The following is an 18,651-nucleotide window of genomic DNA, read 5'->3' as shown; positions in this document are numbered from 1 at the left end:
TATTTCATCCCAAAACAATCAGATTTTATTTTCTAATGAATCAAAACCCGGGTGATATACATATAAATTTATAATCATATTGCTTGTCATGATACATAATTTAAACTGACTTATTGTTTGTTTTATTTTTTGGTAAGTGGTTAACTTTATTTACTATAATAACAGTTTACACTTTGTTATATGCTAAGCAAATTGAATAAAGAGATTGAAACAGAAATTAAATCCATTTTGAAAAACATTAATGGTGATGATTGGTTCGACTGTGGCTTTAAAAATTTATTTGTAGATGTTTAGCTGTATATAAATTGGTTGTAGCTGTAAAGTTGTTACTCTAAACTTTTTATGCAGAGACTTTTGATGTATTTAAATTTGTTATAGCTGTAAATTATAGGCTGTAGATATTTTAAAATAAAATATATGAAACATTGTATATATAAAATTATTATTTTATATGAATTAAAATAATTTATATTAATATTTTTTTTATAAATTATCAAAATTTATTGTAATTTAAAATGTGATATGTAAAGAATATTTTTATTATTTAAATATCTTAATAATTAAAAAAACTCAAATTCAAAATTAAAATATTTATAAAAGTTTTTATTATGATTATATAATTTATTTGATATTGTAGATATTTTTTTCATTTTACAGATTCTACAACCTATAAAAAGATGATGTAGCATTTTTGCCTAAAATACATAAGAAAAAGTTTTGCTTTATTTTTTTTGTTGTAGCTTTAAAAATATAGCTAAAGCATGATTAGTAAAACTAAATAAAAACTTGATGTAGACTTTAATTTTTAAAAGTAAAGCTACAGCATGATTAGTAAAATTTAGTGATTTAAAAATAAATAAAGCTAAATTAAGGAGATAAAACCCAACCAATCACCCCCATTATTTTTTTTGTTATTTCCTTCTGAAAATGTAACTTTGTATATTTTTTTGGAAATGAGTTTTTTTTTTTTAATTTAGAAAAGATCTTTATATTAAGGTTCTTTCTCATAATACAATATTAAAAACATATGAAAAGTATTTGCCATTTACTTCTTATACGTGTCAATCTTGGCCATTGACGCATCAACAAATGCGTTCGATTAGATCACAATGCAAGAGATTATTCACGTTACAGTCAAGTGAAGGAGGAAGAAGAAAAGTGATTACAGACTAATAGAAAGAGAGAACTGGACTTATTCGACCCACGGCATAAGAAAGCTGAGGTTTGAATCATCATCATCGAGTATGTCCTCCTTACAATGTAAAATTTTCGGTTACAAGTTTTGAAATAATGTAATTATTTTAGGTTACGTTTTGTATGTCTGCAATAAAGAGGATGAGGATCAACAATATAAGTTCTGTAACGTAATTAACAAACAAACAAAACCAATAGTCTATAATGGTAAGAGAAGAGCTTTTAGTCTTTATAATGAATCATAAAATAAACCCACACTGTCATCGTAACAGCCACATGGTGCTTAGGAATGATCCTTTGAAGGTAAAAGAGTAGAAAAAAAAACAACTCAAGACAGATGAAATCTTCTAGACACACAAGAAGACAAGAAGTTGTTCTTTACCCTTTAAAAAGGCTAATCACCTTAAGGGAAAAGAGGCTGGTGTAGGAGTCCCGTTGTTTCGGGTAATCCCAACATTATGTTAAGATTCTGCAACGCTTGCCCTGAAGCTCCTTTCACAAGATTATCAATCTGCAACACACACAAATAGATAAGTACATTCTATTTCTATACACTAAGTTTATAGGAGATGATGGAGGGTTATGCCATAGTTTACCACTGAGATTATGATAGCTCGTCCAGGTATACGATCAGGAAACACATTCATGAAACAATAGTTTGATCCTCTAACATTGTGTGTCCGAGGAACAACTCCTTCCTCCAACACTTTGACAAATTCTTCATCCTACAAAACGTTTTCGAAAACATAAATAACTAAACAAAACTAGTAATTGACTTGGTGTACAACACAGAGTAAACCATCACCTCATAAGACGATTTTAACTGCTGGTGTAAGTCTTCAGTTCTAACTCCAGGAGCCATTTCCACATATATAGTCGATTGCATTCCGCGGATCTACTCAAACAACGAGGATTATTTTTGAATGTTTTACAGTGAAAACTGTAGAGAAGAGGCTTGAGATTGTTGTACCATAGGCATGAGATGCGGCGTGAAACTGACTGTTACTTTAGATTGTGTAACATCAGACAACCCTTGTTCAATTTCAGGAACTGCAAAAAACATAATTAAGAAACAATGAACTTAATATACATTCTTTACTCAACTGTGATAATCAGTTTCTGAATAATATACCATGGCGATGCCTTGTGACACCATAAGAAGAGATGCCTTCGGCTATCTCAGAGTACAGATTCGCCTCCTTAGCACCACGTCCTGATTGGAAAGATTATGTTAAGATTCTACTGCATTCATGTTTTCAATGGATAATGACCGCAAAGTAAAGATCAAACCTGCTCCACTAACACCAGATTTTGCATCGATGATTATGTTTTCATGTTTGATGAGATTTGCCTGCACCAAAACCAACACATTGTCTAGAGATGAAGTGAAAACAAGACAGTCTGATTAGAGGAAATAGGAAAAGAAACCTTTAGTAGAGGAACAAGAGGAAGCTGAACTGAAGTTGGGTAACAGCCTGGATTAGCCACAAGGCGAGCCTTTCTGATGTCGTCCCTTAGTAACTCTGTTAAGCCATACACAACTTCTTTCTGAACCAAGCAAGAGACCCAGTAAGTGTAAACATTATGAACACAAGAGACCAACAATCAAGAGAACAAAAGTACCTGTAACTCTACTGCCTTGTGTGGCTGACCATACCATTCTTCATATTCAGAGATATCACGCAACCGGAAGTCCTAGAGAAAGCATTCTATAAATAAGGCATATCACAGAAAGAAAGAATATATTAAAAAACCATTTCTTTAGAGCATTACCGCAGAAAGATCAACAATTTTTAAAGCGGTGGGAAGTCCCTTGATGATTTCCTGTGAGAAATACAAACTCATTTCCATTGGGCTACGAGAAGCTTAGGAACAAAGTTTGCAATGGGAAGAATCAAAAAAACAAAAAAAGGACCTGAGTTGTTCCGTGAGGTAAGCAGCAGAAGACAGCATCGACAGTAGAGAAATCTGCATCCTTTACTGAGACCAATCTAGGTAGTTTCTGAGGACAGAAAGAAAATGGTTTTAAGCATCTATACACCACACCCACAAAGTATCATTGGAACAGGTAGAAGAAATGAGTTATATACTTGAGCTCTGAGGTGAGGGAAAACGCTATCCATAGACTGGCCAGCTTTTCTATCTGCAGTCATCAGAGTGACACCAAAATGCGGATGGTTTGCAAGAAGCCTAACGATCTGCCATTCAAAAATAAAATAAAAAGCATCGTTTTGTTAGCAAGAAGAACCTTCTCCAAAGCAAATGTACACTGCTTAGAAGCTACCTAGACTGGATATATCACACATGAAACTTTTCAGTATTTCACATGTAATAGTGTAGAACCTTAAAACGGGTGACACTATAACACAGCTAAACTCACAGGTTTGCATATGTACAGTGCTTCAGCTAAACAAAGAGGCAAACACCTATAAAGCCACAAACTTGCAACAAAATGCATACCATTACTTAAGCTTTAATTCGTTTCAAAATAAAAAGATATCACTTAAACAAGCAAAGATTACAAATGAAAGTAAGACTTGAAACATAGAAGTTGAGAATGTACAAAACCGACCTCAGCACCAGTGTAGCCACTTGCACCAAGAAGACCAATACGAATATCCTTTTCAGAACTATTCGCTGAAACTCTGAAGCTCATCGAAGATGGCCTCTTCACTCGCTTATCCGCTACCACCCGTATCTTCCTTTCACCCTTTTGGGAAACAGAGAAAATTAATCTAAGCAGAAAGTGAACACACATTTGCATAATCAATATGGAAACTGCAAATACAAAAAAGGTTGTGAATTTGAGAACAAAAACCTTGGACCAGCATCCTTGTTCCAAGCAAACTGAACTCAATGTCGACAAGCTACTCATTCTCGATTGGTTTCTGCAACAATCAAAAGTCAAGACTAGATTTGAATAAGAAGAAGAGATTGATTTCCAAAATTGCATAACACATGTCTCTACAAACCTCTTAACTCTCTCGACGACAGAAAAAAAGAGAGAGAGAGAGAGAGAGAGACTATGCGACGAAAACCTAAAAACGACCAGTCGAACCCGCTTCTCTGTTCGGTCTGTGATTTATATATTAAACCGTTCAAAAACCCGGTTTTCTCATTTATTTTTATGATTGCTTTTCTAGTAATTCTGTAATTGACTTGATCTTGCAAAGAGAGAAACCAATAATAACACAAGCAAAGGTTTATAGAAAGCCAGAAACATGCTTACAAAAAAAAAGCCAGAAACATAGATAGACGTTGCAACAGTGACTAACTCTTCTGATCAGACATAAAATGTCGGAAAAGAAGCAAAACCGTGACTTTTTTTCGAAGATTTAAGCATCACTGTCTCAGTTTCTTTAGTCTAACACTTAACCAAAACGGCCAAACTTAAACGCCTTGGCTATCCGGGACGCAATCTACCGGAGAGTCATCATCTATATCGGGTTGTGACTGAGCTCTAATTAAAGCCTTCTTGTAACTGCTTGATCTTCTCAGCAAATCTTGTAGGCTCCCTTCAAACCTGTGTGTTCAAACAAGACATCTAAGTTTTCATGACCATATATAAGTATCAAAATAATACCACTAACTGGTCTCACTTACTTATTTGCTCCTCCAGCCGGATTGTTTCCTGTCCAAATCAACCATGGAAAACTTAGCATATCTGCTAGAGAAAGTAAGAGCATATTATGTTAGTTTGCGATTCATATGGTCGGTTACCTTGCAGCTTCCTAGACATAGAAGTCACATCACTATCATTGTCTGATGAATAATCTGATGGTGTTTTGGTGGAGACATCAGAAGTCTTTTTATATTCATCCTCTGACGAATTACACTTCTCAGCATTCTCAAAGAAATTTGTCTTCCTCTTGTCCACTGCCACCACCGGTTTAGAGCTTTTCTTCACCTCTTGTTTCTTGCTGCTGACAGTAGCTTTCACTGATCCACTGCGTCCACTCTTAACCCTTGACTGCAAATGACTAGCACCCGAACTAGCTGGTTGTTGACCTCTAAATTTTTTCTCTTTCGGTCTCACTGAGTTCAATGACCCCGCAATGGAACCGCTTGGATGAAGATCAAGCCCCTTCTTCTTCTTCTCCTTTTTAGATTTAGCTCCACCAGCCACTTGATCTTGCTTCTCTTTATTTGGGCTGCAACCAAAATTATCTCCCATATCAACCTTCCCTATTGGACTTTTCTTGGAAAGGCTATTATCCTCAGCAATCTCAGAACTTTTTTTCAAAAGTGAAGCATCACTCTCGGCATCTTTCTTAACTGGCGTGAATAATGCATCAGTGTCTTTAGGGTTGTTGATGAGAGGAGTCTCCTCAAGGGCAGCATTGTTTACCTCAACTGGCAATACTTGGGACTCTACAACTTTTGAAGAGTGTTTCTTCTTCGATTTCTTGCTTGATTTCTTCACAGTTGTGTCCACATTTCCCGCAGTTTCATCATTTTCCTGCAAAGAATCTAATACATTTCTGATAACATTATCAGTCCCTTCTCCATCTACGGCTTCGATAGCTTCAACATTCTGTGCACCAGAAGCAAACATTGTATCTTCTTTAGCTGGGGTCTTGGTTCTTTTTGACTTTTTCTTCTTAGTAGTCTTCACAGATTTAGCATCGTCAGCATCATCCATTTCAACGTTTTCGGTCTGAATATTCTCTGCAGCACTTGGTATAGCTTTTCCACTTCCAACATCGTCATCAGTCTTCTCAACCATCTCATCTCCTACACAAGCAATTACATCATATAAGTTGACCGAAACACTCAGTGTTATGTTAGTTCATACAAACCTCAAACAAGAGTCAACAATAACATTACGAGTTGATAACACAAACACTATTCAACAAAGAACGGAAAAGACCTTTCTGACTTGACTCTGCAAAGGTGCCTCCTGTCATAGGAAGAGATGCAGGAGTAGCGTCGACAGGATCTACATTAGCAGGAGTAGCGTCGACAGGATCTACATTAGCAGGAACTCCATTTATCTCATTCACAATATCCATTGAAGTTGTAATAGCAGCAGAAGATTGATTGATGTCATCCTTTGACCTCTTCTTTCGCTTTTTTTTCTTCTCTGTATCAGGTCTGGGTGTCAACCCACTGTTAGTCTCTAAAAGATTTTCTAGGCGGCTCGCTATATTGTCAGTTTCAGTATTATCTCTTCCCACATCTTCAACCGATTTCTCAACCATCTCATTTTCTACACAGAATCAACAAAAACATTATCAGTTAATGATAAAAACATTACCAGAATGCATTATGCATATATGAAAATAAAATTCAGTAACAAACTGGATTTACCTTTCTGACTTGCTTCTGCAAAATGAATATCAAGATTTTCTCCTCTTGAAATTGGAAGAGATTCAGGAGTAGCATCAACAAGATCTACATTTGCATGGACTTCATTTATCTGATTCACAACATCTCCTGAAGTTATAATAGTAGCACCAGCAGCAGAGGAAGACTGATTGATGTCATCGTTTGAGTTTTTCTCTGTCTCTTTCTCGAAATTGTTAGAGTCCAGATGAATTGCCGTGTGACTCTCTAGATTGTCGGTTTCAGTTTTATCTCTTGCTACATCGTCAACAGAATTCTCAGCCATATCATTTTCTACAAGAATCACCAATAACATTATGAGTTGATAATACAACCTATCCGAGAACTGAACGTAGATAGAAACGAGCTGAAATTACCTTGCTGACTTGCTTCTGCAAGAGGATTGCCTCTTGAGATCAGAAAAGATTCAGGAGTTGCCTCAACAGGATCTACATTTGCAGGAAGTTCGTTTATCTCGCTCACAGTAGCAGCAGCAGAAGACTGATTGATGTCATTTTCTGATCTCTTCTTTCGCTTTTTCTTCTTCTCTGTATCTGGCCTGGCTGTCAACCCACTGTTAGTGTCCAAAATGTTTTCCGAGTGGCTCACCAGATCATTGTTCTCCGTTTTATCTCCTTCCAAATCTTCCACAGATTTCTCCCCCATCTCAATCTCTACATAAAGTCAGAAATAGCATTACGACTTCACAGTATAACAAGAATCACTATCTATACCATATAACTTTTAAAAAGAGGTTACCTTTTCCTGTTGCTTCCGTAAGAATATCATCCAGTTTTTCTCTGGGTGAAGATTCAGAAGCAACATTTCCACATAACTCATGACTCCCATCAACATCAGTCGTAGCAGCAGCTGCAGCAGGAGATTGACTGACATCAACCACAGGTTTCTTCAGACTTGATTCTCCATCCAAAGTGTTCAGCTTCCTCTTCTTTCTCGTCTTCTCAACTACTGGAGTTTCCAAATCTTCTTCAGGAGTCTGGTTCTTCGTAAACCCTTCCAAAAGCAGAGAATAAGTTTCAATCTCCTTGTCTTTCTCATGATTGGGAGGTTTCTTCCCACTTTTTCCACCATCCGAACTTCTCAGCTTCCTCTTCTTTGTTGTCTTCTCAGCTCCCAAATCTTGTTCAAGAGTCTGATTCATAGTATATCCATCTAAAGCCAGACAATCAGCCGCAATCTCCTTGTTCTTCTCAAGGTCTGAACACTTTTCATCAGCATCCATAAGCTCAGCCTTGTCAACCACACTCACGGCGGCCTCGAGAGACACAAACCAGCAGTTATGACTGACACCCTCGAAAGCCATACTCAGATACATAGAATCTGGCAAGTGATAATCGAAAAGGAGACCCCTTGTATTCTGACGTTCAACCTGAAACAAAATAGTTGTTTACTAAACCAAAACATTCATAATATGAAAACAACGAAGACGTTACTACCTTAACCGCATAGACACTGATTTCTCCAAATTTTGGGAAACACTGATGATGCTCCTTGCAAAGTTTCTCTACATGCAAAACCACAATCATGAGATTCGATGGAGTGAGTATACAAGACGAGAGTAAGTGGGGTTCTCTCACCTTTGAAATCGGAGACGGTTTCATGGTTGTCAACGAGAATCAAGAGATGAGTGCCTAAGTTCGTATCTACATACACGCAGTTGAGCTCCGGCGATTCAGTTTCCGCCATTATCCAGGTTCAGGTAACGACGAAGAAGAAGACGAGCGCGGTGAGATATGAAGTGGTGGTGGCAGTCGAAAAGTTGTTTTAGGGTTTTTGATTTTTATGATAATAAGATGGTTTTTTAATAACAAAAATAATAAAATATAATAATTCCTCTGTTTTTTAATATAAGTTGTTTTAGAGAAATTTTTTTGTTTTAAATTATATATTGTTTTCAGTTTTTTATGTAAAATTTATTAATAATTAATATTATATAATTAAAGGTAATATATCTTCTATTTTTCTATTGGTTGAATTGTGGTTAGGTAAATAATTAATGACGTTTTTCTTTAAAAAATATAAAAAATTAATAGTTTTCTTAATCTACGTGCATAAATATAAAATGATTTATATTAAAAAACAGAGAAAGAATGGTTTCTTTTTGTACTGTAACATTTATTGGTTTTCTGTGATGACTTATTCTTAGGTCCATCCCTTAGACCATCTCCAATGTATTTCTCTATTTTTACCTCTAAAATAGAGGAACTCTATAATAGAGATGGGTTTTACTCCAATGTATTTCTCTAAAATAGAGATCTCTATATATAGAGCAAAATATAGAGGAATGCTATTTCTTCCCCTATAAATAGAGGAAAAAATAGCAATCTCTATTTTAGAGGCAAAAATAGAGATGGGTTGGAGTGATTTTGCCTCTAAATGCTATTATAGAGGTAGAAATAAAGGTGGGTTGGAGATGCTCTTAGGGCGAACCTCTAGATTCACCAACCAATATGATTGTTTTATTTTATATTCGATATCTTTTAAAAAAGGAAACAAAATATTGTCAAATTATATTATGTTTTTAAAATTAAAAGGTAAAAAAATAGTAGTAATTACAAAAAAAAATTTTACGTCATCAGCATAACATTAAACTCTAAATCATAATCCCTAAACCCTTAATCCTAAACCCTTGGATAAACCCTAAACTCTATGATAAATCCTCTAAATCAAAATCACTATACACTAAAACATTCAAGGGTTTAGGGTTTTAATGTTTTTTATTTAGAGTTTAGGATTTATCCAAAGGTTTAGGGTTTTAGTGTTTTTTATTTAGAGTTTAGGATTTATTCAAGGGTTTACGGTTTACCCAAAGGTTTAGGGTTTACCCAAAGATTTAGGGTTTAGAATTTAGGGTTTATGGATTAAGATTTAGGGCTTAGTGTTTTGTTGACAATGTTAAAAATATATTTTTTTTTTATTTTTTTTTCTGTAATTATTATCTTTTTTTACCTTTTTATTTTTAAAACATAATATAATTTGAGAATATTTTGTTTACTTTTTTAAAAGATATCGAATTTGAAATAATGAAATTCTATTGGTTGGTGAACCTAGAAGTTCATTGTAAGGAGTGAACCCAAGAATAACTCTTCTGTGATTTTCTAATAATAGCAATAGTTGAAAACATTCAACAATTAAAAATGACAATATCACATTTATATTTTCGAATTCAAAACTTAACATTTAACAAATAAAATAATGAAAATTAATAAATTTTGTATTCAACTCTTACATAACCCACATCTTTCACAGTCAATTTTGATACATTGGAGGAGATGATAATGTAAATCATCAAAACCCGGTTCGGTTTATTTTCGAATTGGAATACCGGAAATGCCTTTGAGACCCATCTTAACCGCGGTTTTACGGAACAAAGGAGGAGGTTTCTCTAAACCAATAGAATAACAAAACCGATTAGCTAACTCAGCCAACGTGGTTTTATCCCTACCGGTTTCTCGAACCGAATTGTAGTAACCCAGCCAAGCATGGTATGCTGCTTCTTTGATACTTGTATCAATCTTACCCATTGACTGATCAACCTGCTCACACAAAAACGATACTCATTATCAATGTCCGGTTAGAAGTACCAACACAGTAACAAGAACTCAAAACAAACCTCAAGTTTAAATCTTGAATCAAGATCAGGAACTGGAACTGGTTCAATTGGCAAATCTTTAAGCTCATCAAGAAAGTATCTCTCCCATGGAGCAATCAAAAGCAACCCTTTGCCTCCTTTGCCTTCTCTCCCGGTTCTACCAAGCCTATGTATATACTGTTCTCTATCACTCGGTATACCGACCTATACCAACAACATGATAACCAAGTTTTGATAAGAGATTGTTCTTGATATGAAACAAGTTTAGCCTGTGTGCTTTACCTGAATAACCAAAGTAACATCTGGATAGTTCATTCCACGGGCAGACACATCAGACGTGACAAGAATCAGTCTTTTGGATTCTTTGAACTCGTCTGACACACGTGTTCTATGGAGCTGAGGTTTTCTAGCGTGAATCTCCCTAACGTTTAGCTTCATTTCCCGGAGCAGAGTGTACATCAGTGATGTTACCATACCGGTTGAACAGAACACTATTATCTGAGAGAATGAAATTGAATAGTTGAGAATATTGTAAATGTTAGGACATGAGAAAGTGGTTGTTTACCTTATAATCGACTGTGTTGTTGATGTGCTCTTTCAAAAGATGAGGTACTAAGTGGAAATGAGATTCGTGTGGAGCAACAAGACAAGACTGCTTCACCTGAGAAACCAAAGAGCAAGAAACTCAATAACCAGACCCAAGAATCAGGCTTTTAAGACAAAAAAAAAAAGAAGAGTTTATGAGTTACCTTATCATGTGTCTCTACACAACCGAGACCAATTGTGTCGATATATGAGTGATCTCTTTTCAAAACAAGCTGAGATACTCGACGGACCTCTTTAGGAATGGTTGCAGAAAAGAGAAGAGATTGTCTTTGACGAGGCAAACAATCTATGATCTTTTCGACATCCCTCCTGAATCCTAAGTCTAGCAAGAGATCAGCCTCGTCGACTACAAACAACTTAAGCGCCATCAAACGTGACGTTATGTTAGACTTATTCTCTATATGATCCAAAAGCCTTCCCGGAGTTGCAATCAGTATCTGCAACAAAGATAACAAGATTAGCCACAACGAGTATAACACAAAGGAATCATGAGCGGTCAAACCTGGCACGGATCGGACTGTAGGCGTTGCTGGTCAAGTTTGAACCTGGTACCTCCAATCAGAGTCTGAACACCGATTCCTTCATGGTATTTGAGCAGAGCCTTGCCTTCTGCAGCTATCTGGCTTGCAAGTTCTCTTGTGGGGCAGAGGATAAGAACGAGTATTGGAGGAACTCTGTGAACGCCGTTGCTGATTTCCATAGCTTTCAGAACTGTTTCAATTGCAGGAAGCTGTTTTTCTCAATTTAACAGCGTTATCTAAAGAAACAACAAAAAGCTAATGCTCATCATATAGGAACAAGGGATTGTGAAATACCAAAAAGGCCATGCTTTTCCCTGTTCCGGTTTTGGCTTTGACCAATGCATCTTGACCTGCTTTACATAAAGAATGGTCAATTAAGCACAAAGAGCAATCAAGATACGAACAAGAAGGATACATACCCTCGAAGCACTCAGAGAGGGTGGCATCTTGTACTCTAGTCATCTTAACAATGCCAGAAGCAGAAAGAGCCTTCAGAGTCAAAGGAGATATACTAGACTCATCAAATCTGCAAAACAAAAAACCACATCAAGATCCAAACATGACGAACTAAAAGCCTTACACAGTGTGTTAACATACCTTCTTCCACTGTAAATTGAGTCACTTGGCTCTCCATCCACCTCCATTACATTTTCCACAGACTTTCTTTTACTAAGATCATCTCTAACGTCGTTGATATCCAAAGGAGGATAAAGCTCTTCATCAGTGACATTCCTTTGCACTCTTTTAATAAGTTTGAAATCATGGTTCCCTAACGACGCACTGCTCCCTGTTCTCCTCACATCCATCCACCCATTCATCTTCCCATCTTCCTCCTCGGAATCTTCTTCAGTGGAGCTATCGTTCTTCCTAAACTTCCTCCTCCCAAACAAACCTTTGTTCCTCATAACATTACTCACACTCTTCACTTTCTCCTTCTTACCAGCAAACCCAGAAGAAAAAGGACTCAAAGTATCAAACTTTTTAGAATCAAAATCCTCTCCTTCATCACAAGAACTCTCATTTCTCTTAAACCTACCTCTATGACTCATACTCGAAAAACCTCTCCTACCATTACCCATTACCATACTCCTCACATCAATTGGCGAATTTGACCGTGACCCTCCATGATTCAATCTCGGCCCTTGATTCGTTTTCTTAACAGGTCCATCGTCTTCGTTCCACAGATCCTCAGCTCCGGCTTTCATAAACCGATCAGCCAAGGATTTGATATGTTCTTGGGGACTCAACGGTCCGTGGCTCTGATTCGATTTCGCCTTTGTTTCGTTTGAATCGTGGTTTCCTCCCAGCATCTTGGCTCGGATCTCTGACCGGATCCGAGCCTCGTAGAGCTGCTTCTCTTGGTCTAAGAGCTTGTTCTCTTTCTCTCTGGCTTTCTTCTCGTGCATGCGTTTCCATTGCCACTTGTTGAGACCTCCCGGGAAGGTTCTGGGACCGCCGCCCATGTTACGAGAGAGGATTAGGCTCCATATGGATCCGGATCGTTCCCGGAGAATCGTTGAGTACATTTCCGGTGAGTGACGCTAGAAGAAAAGAAACAGAGTGAAGGAAGGTTTTAGCCTTTTTAGGGTTTAAGGTTGTAATTGTAAAGCGCTTCAGTGATGTTATCCGGTTTAGTTTTCATGAAAGAATCGGTATGTAATTGAACCGGTAGGAAAAATAATTAGTTATGCTATTGTGTCGAACCCTTGGCTGATCGGTTTTAAAAGAACCTATTTTGATGTCAATTCCTTAGTTGGTTAGCCTTTCCAGCCCGGTTTCATGAGACTTAGATCTCTAATTTAACCGGGAAAAACTAAACTGTTTGGTTATGTTTTAGGCATTAATTAGCCAACCAAAATCTCATTTACAAAGATTTTAGCAGTCTTTTTAACCTCACCTTTTTTTTTAACCTCACTTTCATTATCTCTGATGAATAAAACCTAGAATTTTGAAAAACTCCATCAAATTTTGATTTGTTAGTTCCATCTGTTTATAAGTTCATTGATTACATAGTAAAAAAGCATGAAGAGAAGTTGTTCTTGTGCCTCTCTAGACAGTCATCTTCCAAAACAATGGTTGTGGAGTGAATAAGGGAACATTTCAATAACAAGTAAAGAAAGAAAAAAGACATAATCAAGAACCATTATTCTGGAGTGTAAACTTCTGCTTACATCGTCACTGCCGCAGCCTATATAGCTTCACCCAAAAATTGTAATAGACAAGACATTACTATAGAGTTGCAGAAACAAAACAAACAAACATAAAAAGCTCGAAACTTTCACTCATTATTACAACTGGATCAGTGGAAATTCACTAGATTCGACAGAACCATAACCCAGAAACTAATTAGACAAACCAAATTCAAAGAATGAAGAGATCAAATGCAACTCTGAGAACTAAGATAGAGAGACAGGGAGGTCCTGTGTTTTAAAAGGCGATCGCCTTTTGCGCCAAGGCGCAAGGCGCACCGTGGCAATGGTCCCAGCGCCTCAGTCCTCTAAGGCGAGCCCTAGTTCCTCAAGGCGCTCGCCATGGTGCGCCATTGGCTTAAATATAAGCGCCTTGGTTCAAAGGCGCGCGTTTCCGTTAAAAAACTACTTTGACGGAACCCTTAAAACATCTTGGAACTCTATCACTACTTTCTCGACCATTTAAATATCCTTAAAACATAATGCTTAGATCTTCAGAGTTTTAGGTTTTGTTGGATTTGATCAATTGAATTTAGTTTTTTTTGTTTCAAGTTCTTTGTTTTGGTGTTTTGGGGTTTATATATCTGTACATAGCTGACTATATTAGTGTGCATGACTAACTTGTTGCTGACTATATTAGTGTGTATAAATAAGACAGTTTGGTATAGCTGACTGTACTAGTGTTATATACGAGTCTAGTCTATAACTATCCTCTGTATGTAACCATAGAAATAGTTACACGTCTGTAGCTAACACATACACTTCAAAGTTCTAACCTAAGAACATCTATCAATGCATATATAAGTTCTCTAAAGCTGTATATAACTAAACCACGTTTGAAAGCATTCTAACCATAAGGCGAGCGCCTTGTAGCGCCATGGCGCAAGGCGCATGGCTCCAACCTCCTCGCCTTAGAGCGCCATGCGCCATTTAAAACACAAGGTCAATGTCCAAACGTATACGTTTAACTCGTCCCAAATCCATTATTTGATTCCCTTACACAACAAGTACAAACAAAAAAAAAAAAGTACAAACAAAATAATCAAACAATCTTTTGATCCTAAGCTAAGAAATGTCAGCACGATCAAGCATATCAATCAAAGTCATCTTCCTAGGGAACCTAGGAGGAAGCCTCAAGATCAACGCATCCTCAATCTCAATCGGAAGATGAGTCGCCACAATCACAATCCCTCCTTTCTTCCTATGCTCCCCGATAACAAACTCAAGCAGCCTCACCCCTTCATCATCCAACGCAACGGAGGGCTCATCCAAAAGCCAAATGGGCCTATCAATCGCCAACAGCCTCGCGAGCTGCAGCCTCTTCCTCTGCCCCATCGACAGCATCCTCGACTTCTCCTTCACCAGCCTCCCTAGCCCCATCAGCTCCAGCGCCGGCTGCGCTTTCCCGATCTTGTTCTCCAGGAGCTCGAACCACTGGACGTTGTCGAGGACCGTGAACCTCTCCTTGATTGCGTCTTTCAGGGAGATCCAGTTGAGCTGGAGCTTGTACTGCTGGAAGATTCCTGACTGCGTGATGTCGTGGCCGTTCCAGAGGATTTCGCCCGCGGAGGGCTTTGAGAATCCGGCGAGCATTCGTAAGAAGGTTGATTTGCCGGATCCGTTGGTTCCGGTTAGGACGAGGGCTCCGCCGTCGTGGAGGGAGACGTTGACGTGGCGGAGGATCTGCTGCGCGTTTCTCATGCAGGAGACGTTTTTGAGGAGGAGGCGAGGGGTCGGAGGCTTCCATGGAGACATGTTTGGGGACAAGAAGAGTGTGAAAGAAGCAAACTGTTGAACGGAGCTGCTTCAGCGGCGGAGAGGACAGGATTCTCAAACAAAGGCGTTTCGTCGGCTGTGTTGTTATTGGGCTTGTTATGGGCTTTTATAAGTTCAAAGATTCTCAGAATTAGTTTTATGGTGTTGTTAGATTGATACTGGATCACTAGTAGCATTTTTTTTCCGCTGCATTTAAAAGCAAGTCAATAATAATAAGATTTAAGGTTGGAAAGTTATCGTCTGTTCCGTGTCTAATCTCTTGTAATTAAACTTCATTCCTGCGTCTTTGAGAAAATTATCCATCATTGATGATCTTTACTGGTTTTGTTCCTTAGTGTTGTGTATTTTATTTGGCTATGTTAAATCTTTTATAGCAATGTATTTCTCTACTTTCAGGTGACTCAAATTGTCTCTTATGTCCAGCTTAAGAAACCATTGACTCTGGACCCCATCTGTGATTATATATTGCTGAGGCTTTGAATAAATGTGTTTCTTGAGAAAGCACCCCAAATTGTATATGTAACTTACTTACTTCGGTTGTCTCATCTATGTGTTAAGCATGTATCTACGTTAAAAAGATGGGCAGTGCAATTGTAGAAGCTAAGAAAATGAAAATCCGCAAGAGAATTTATAATTGCATCGGTTCTCTATTGGTTGGAATATGACAATTCTGAAGCTCAGTTGTATGTGTTACGCATGTCTCTATGTTAAAACTCTTCTTTTTTTAAATGTTAAAACTCTGTATCCCATGTTTTTTTTCTCTTATGCTCTTACTTGAGAGCCTAATTGGGTATTGTGTTAGCTTGAAACTTTGCAGTTTTCTGATATTCTTCATTGTAATTTTTTTTTGAACATGAAAATAAGAAAAACTTTGAACCATTTCGCGATTTGTGTGTGTCATCCTTGCGCAGGGCCATGCTAATCTTCTCTGTACCGTTCTAATTTTATCGGATGTTCCAAAGGGACTCTTCATTGTAATCTTGAAGTGTCTTAACTAAGTATTCATATCTGGTTTAGTTAAACTCTTATGTTCATAACTGGTAATATCCATGAATTCATCTGGTATGTACCTGTCTACAGCATAAGAGTTCATCTCTATGATCATTCTATCAAAATATTTATGTATTTCAGGTATGATGCAGGTCAATGAGGGGCAAGGAAGCTTATAATCACTTAGTTTATCATTTCCAGCATAATGAAACATCCGTTCGCCTCATCAACCAAGTAAGAGGATCCACATCACTGTGCATAATGCACAGTTTCAAGATTTAACGTGATTATAAATCATGTTATTTATATTGAGAATATAGACTGTATATTAATAATTAGGGTAAGTTAAAACAACAAGCTTGAAGAGAAAGTAAAGTGCTTTGTCATGCACCACTTCTCTGATTATTTAGAGAAGATAAGAACGAAAAGAGAATTAAAACAGAAGCCAAAATGCTTTGTTCTTGAAATCACCAAATCAATCTGTGTGTTCAGATTCTCGACGATCTCTTCTAACAGGATTTTTGTCCTTCTTTCCCCTTGTTCCCCTCGCTGGTGCCTTCATCGAAGGTTTCTCCACATCTCCTGAGATGTCAAGATGAACGCCTGGATCATGAGTCTCGTACTTGGCGCCTATCATTAACGAGTTGTTCACAGCTTGGAAGTTGCTGTTAACAAAGGTGGTCAGAGAATCAAGCTCGTGGTCGCCATTTTTGTAGCTGTCTACATGGTTGTCGTCAAGCTCAGTCTTCATGGTGGCTCCAAGGTTGGTTCCAGAAAGCGTGATGACTCTGATGACATCTTCCTCCCCATTCTCCTGTTCTTCATATTGGCTCGGTCCTGCCTTGTCTGCTCCCATGTGGGTTAATGAGGATATCATGTTTTTAAGATCGTGGTCGAAGTGTTGTTGTCTCTTATGCTTCTCTGACTCGCTTAGCTTCATTCTTTATCTCAGATTTTTGTAACACTAAAAGAAAGGATGGGAATGCAAGTAATGCAAATATACATCTCTAAGTCTATATTTATAAAATATGAGAGCAAAAGCAGTGCCTTGTGTTGCAATTAAAGGATTGGGATGGAATAACTTTCAAGTGGGTTTAAGAATAACTTTTGGAGATTGACAAAAATGGTTAAGTATCATCATGATAAGATGTTGCATTTAATAATTTAAATACTTAGATGATGCATTGTGATCAAAACCGGTTTTGTTTTGCAGAACCTGAGGAGATGTCTTAACATAATTTTTCTTGTCCTTTTTCTTAACTAATGTGCACACTAGATTCTGCTCATGCGGAGTTTTGATAATTACATAGACATTTCAAACACAACAATTTAATGGTTTCATTTGGATTGGATCAGTTCGGTTAATGTCGAGGCTTAGATCGGGTTTCTGTTTTCTTTTTTTAAATCCAAAGTGGAATTGAATTATAAATAGTTTGGATTTGGTTTAAGTTTAAAACCAAAATTCCGAAAAATGCCCAAAAAGCTAAACTAAACCTAGAAAACTAGGAAAAAAACTCAGACAATTCAGGATTTTCGGATATCTTTTACTTATAAATATCAAAAAACCCTGAATTCGGGTAATTACTATTTTATTATATTTTAAATATTGAAGTACCCCGCTCGGTTTTGGTTTTTTGGGTTTTAGGAATCGATTGGGTTTGTAGATAGGAATTGATAGGATTTTTATCATGTATATGATATATATATATATCATGAATAATATTTCAAATCAAAAGGTTAAAGCTAAGTACTAATTGTATTTCAGTTTTAATAGTATAGATCTAAAGATAACATTTTGATTGTTTATATGTTGTAATTTATTGTTTCAAATACTCAATTCTTTTAGTTGATAGGAATTGATAGGATTTTTATCATGTATATGATATATATATATATATATATATATCATGAATAATATTTCAAATCAAAAGGTTAAAGCTAAGTACTAATTGTATTTCAGTTTTAATAGTATAGATCTAAAGATAACATTTTGATTGTTTATATGTTGTAATTTATTGTTTCAAATACTCAATTCTTTTAGTTGTTTTTTATATGAATGTATATGTACTTTGTAAAAATTTGTATATCTATATATATATATATATATATATCTAATATTATATGTTAAAATGGTGAAACTCTAATTTTATGTTTCTTATAGTTTAACTAATATAAATCGATTTTGGTATATATATTACTGTAATGCAACGAAGCTACATCTAATCTATTAATTATATATATTAGTAAGAGAATATATAAACTGATAAATGGGTCCATATACTATATTAATACATAAGAATAAGCCATAGAAATCGTGTAACTATATTTTGTTGACCAATTTATTAGTGCATGACTGTTTTTTTTTACACACTATTAACCTCTTTGTTTGTCCACTAATATGTTTAGGCATTTCATTTTCCATTCGAGCTTTTTTTGT

General features: G+C 36.5%; 5 protein-coding genes and 1 non-coding gene across 7 annotated transcripts; all 6 read right to left on the bottom strand.

Moving 5' to 3' along the window:
• Positions 1-1,399: 1,399 nt before the first annotated feature.
• Positions 1,400-4,268, bottom strand: LOC106366522 (probable N-acetyl-gamma-glutamyl-phosphate reductase, chloroplastic). 2 transcript variants are annotated; one of them, XM_013806133.3, is made up of 14 exons: positions 4,167-4,268; positions 4,013-4,082; positions 3,767-3,904; positions 3,285-3,392; positions 3,110-3,196; positions 2,968-3,018; positions 2,818-2,889; positions 2,623-2,742; positions 2,485-2,545; positions 2,327-2,407; positions 2,165-2,244; positions 2,000-2,089; positions 1,791-1,919; positions 1,400-1,705 (listed from the first exon to the last, which is right to left on the bottom strand). In XM_013806133.3, the coding sequence occupies exons 2-14, from the start codon at positions 4,067-4,069 to the stop codon at positions 1,598-1,600; spliced, it is 1,182 nt and encodes a 393-aa protein (XP_013661587.1). In that variant the 5' UTR covers positions 4,070-4,082; positions 4,167-4,268; the 3' UTR covers positions 1,400-1,597. The 2 variants fall into 2 exon arrangements, with proteins under 2 accessions (XP_013661587.1, XP_013661586.1); XM_013806132.3 differs by lacking the exon at positions 4,167-4,268 and having other exon boundaries at positions 4,013-4,147.
• A 113-nt stretch (positions 4,269-4,381) lies between these two features.
• LOC106366521 lies at positions 4,382-8,319 on the bottom strand. The gene is made up of 9 exons (XM_013806131.3): positions 8,118-8,319; positions 7,977-8,044; positions 7,279-7,909; positions 6,897-7,193; positions 6,505-6,813; positions 6,065-6,403; positions 4,915-5,928; positions 4,798-4,825; positions 4,382-4,717 (listed from the first exon to the last, which is right to left on the bottom strand). The coding sequence occupies exons 1-9, from the start codon at positions 8,224-8,226 to the stop codon at positions 4,585-4,587; spliced, it is 2,928 nt and encodes a 975-aa protein (XP_013661585.2). The 5' UTR covers positions 8,227-8,319; the 3' UTR covers positions 4,382-4,584.
• A 1,352-nt stretch (positions 8,320-9,671) lies between these two features.
• On the bottom strand, positions 9,672-12,848 carry LOC106366519 (probable DEAD-box ATP-dependent RNA helicase 48). Its single transcript, XM_013806128.3, has 9 exons — positions 11,857-12,848; positions 11,679-11,785; positions 11,554-11,609; positions 11,241-11,468; positions 10,882-11,175; positions 10,698-10,793; positions 10,415-10,630; positions 10,154-10,336; positions 9,672-10,076 (listed from the first exon to the last, which is right to left on the bottom strand). The coding sequence occupies exons 1-9, from the start codon at positions 12,783-12,785 to the stop codon at positions 9,846-9,848; spliced, it is 2,340 nt and encodes a 779-aa protein (XP_013661582.1). The 5' UTR covers positions 12,786-12,848; the 3' UTR covers positions 9,672-9,845.
• A 1,547-nt stretch (positions 12,849-14,395) lies between these two features.
• Positions 14,396-15,551, bottom strand: LOC106366518 (ABC transporter I family member 1-like). The gene has a single exon (XM_013806127.3). The coding sequence runs from the start codon at positions 15,201-15,203 to the stop codon at positions 14,514-14,516; it is 690 nt and encodes a 229-aa protein (XP_013661581.1). The 5' UTR covers positions 15,204-15,551; the 3' UTR covers positions 14,396-14,513.
• Positions 15,552-16,089: 538 nt separating this feature from the next.
• LOC125578894 lies at positions 16,090-16,190 on the bottom strand. Its single transcript, XR_007316971.1, has one exon. It is a non-coding gene; the product is annotated as a U6 spliceosomal RNA (small nuclear RNA).
• A 308-nt stretch (positions 16,191-16,498) lies between these two features.
• On the bottom strand, positions 16,499-17,223 carry BNAA09G12530D. The gene has a single exon (XM_013803879.3). The coding sequence runs from the start codon at positions 17,152-17,154 to the stop codon at positions 16,690-16,692; it is 465 nt and encodes a 154-aa protein (XP_013659333.1). The 5' UTR covers positions 17,155-17,223; the 3' UTR covers positions 16,499-16,689.
• Between the last annotated feature and the right edge of the window lie 1,428 nt (positions 17,224-18,651).

The sequence above is a fragment of the Brassica napus genome, chromosome A9 (genome assembly GCF_020379485.1).
Source record: "Brassica napus cultivar Da-Ae chromosome A9, Da-Ae, whole genome shotgun sequence".
Classification (NCBI taxonomy): domain Eukaryota; kingdom Viridiplantae; phylum Streptophyta; class Magnoliopsida; order Brassicales; family Brassicaceae; genus Brassica; species Brassica napus.
This window is presented reverse-complemented; position numbering and strand designations above follow the sequence as displayed.

Bases quoted from the DNA above. Each gene is read 5' to 3' on its own strand.
- LOC106366522 (XM_013806132.3), bottom strand. From the start codon at position 4,147: ATGCAATTTTGGAAATCAATCTCTTCTTCTTATTCAAATCTAGTCTTG. The intron at 2,546-2,622 runs GTTTCTTTTCCT...GTTTTGGTGCAG, and splicing joins CTCTTGTTCCTCTACTAAAG to GCAAATCTCATCAAACATGA. The intron at 2,408-2,484 runs GTTTGATCTTTA...CTTTCCAATCAG, and splicing joins ATCTGGTGTTAGTGGAGCAG to GACGTGGTGCTAAGGAGGCG.
- LOC106366521 (XM_013806131.3), bottom strand. From the start codon at position 8,226: ATGGCGGAAACTGAATCGCCGGAGCTCAACTGCGTGTATGTAGATACG. The intron at 7,194-7,278 runs GTAACCTCTTTT...GACTTTATGTAG, and splicing joins TACGGAAGCAACAGGAAAAG to AGATTGAGATGGGGGAGAAA. The intron at 6,404-6,504 runs GTAAATCCAGTT...GATTCTGTGTAG, and splicing joins TGCAGAAGCAAGTCAGAAAG to AAAATGAGATGGTTGAGAAA.
- LOC106366519 (XM_013806128.3), bottom strand. From the start codon at position 12,785: ATGTACTCAACGATTCTCCGGGAACGATCCGGATCCATATGGAGCCTA. The intron at 10,631-10,697 runs GTAAACAACCAC...TCATTCTCTCAG, and splicing joins ACAACACAGTCGATTATAAG to ATAATAGTGTTCTGTTCAAC. The intron at 10,077-10,153 runs GTTTGTTTTGAG...TTGTGTGAGCAG, and splicing joins ATTCAAGATTTAAACTTGAG to GTTGATCAGTCAATGGGTAA.
- LOC106366518 (XM_013806127.3), bottom strand. From the start codon at position 15,203: ATGTCTCCATGGAAGCCTCCGACCCCTCGCCTCCTCCTCAAAAACGTC.
- BNAA09G12530D (XM_013803879.3), bottom strand. From the start codon at position 17,154: ATGAAGCTAAGCGAGTCAGAGAAGCATAAGAGACAACAACACTTCGAC.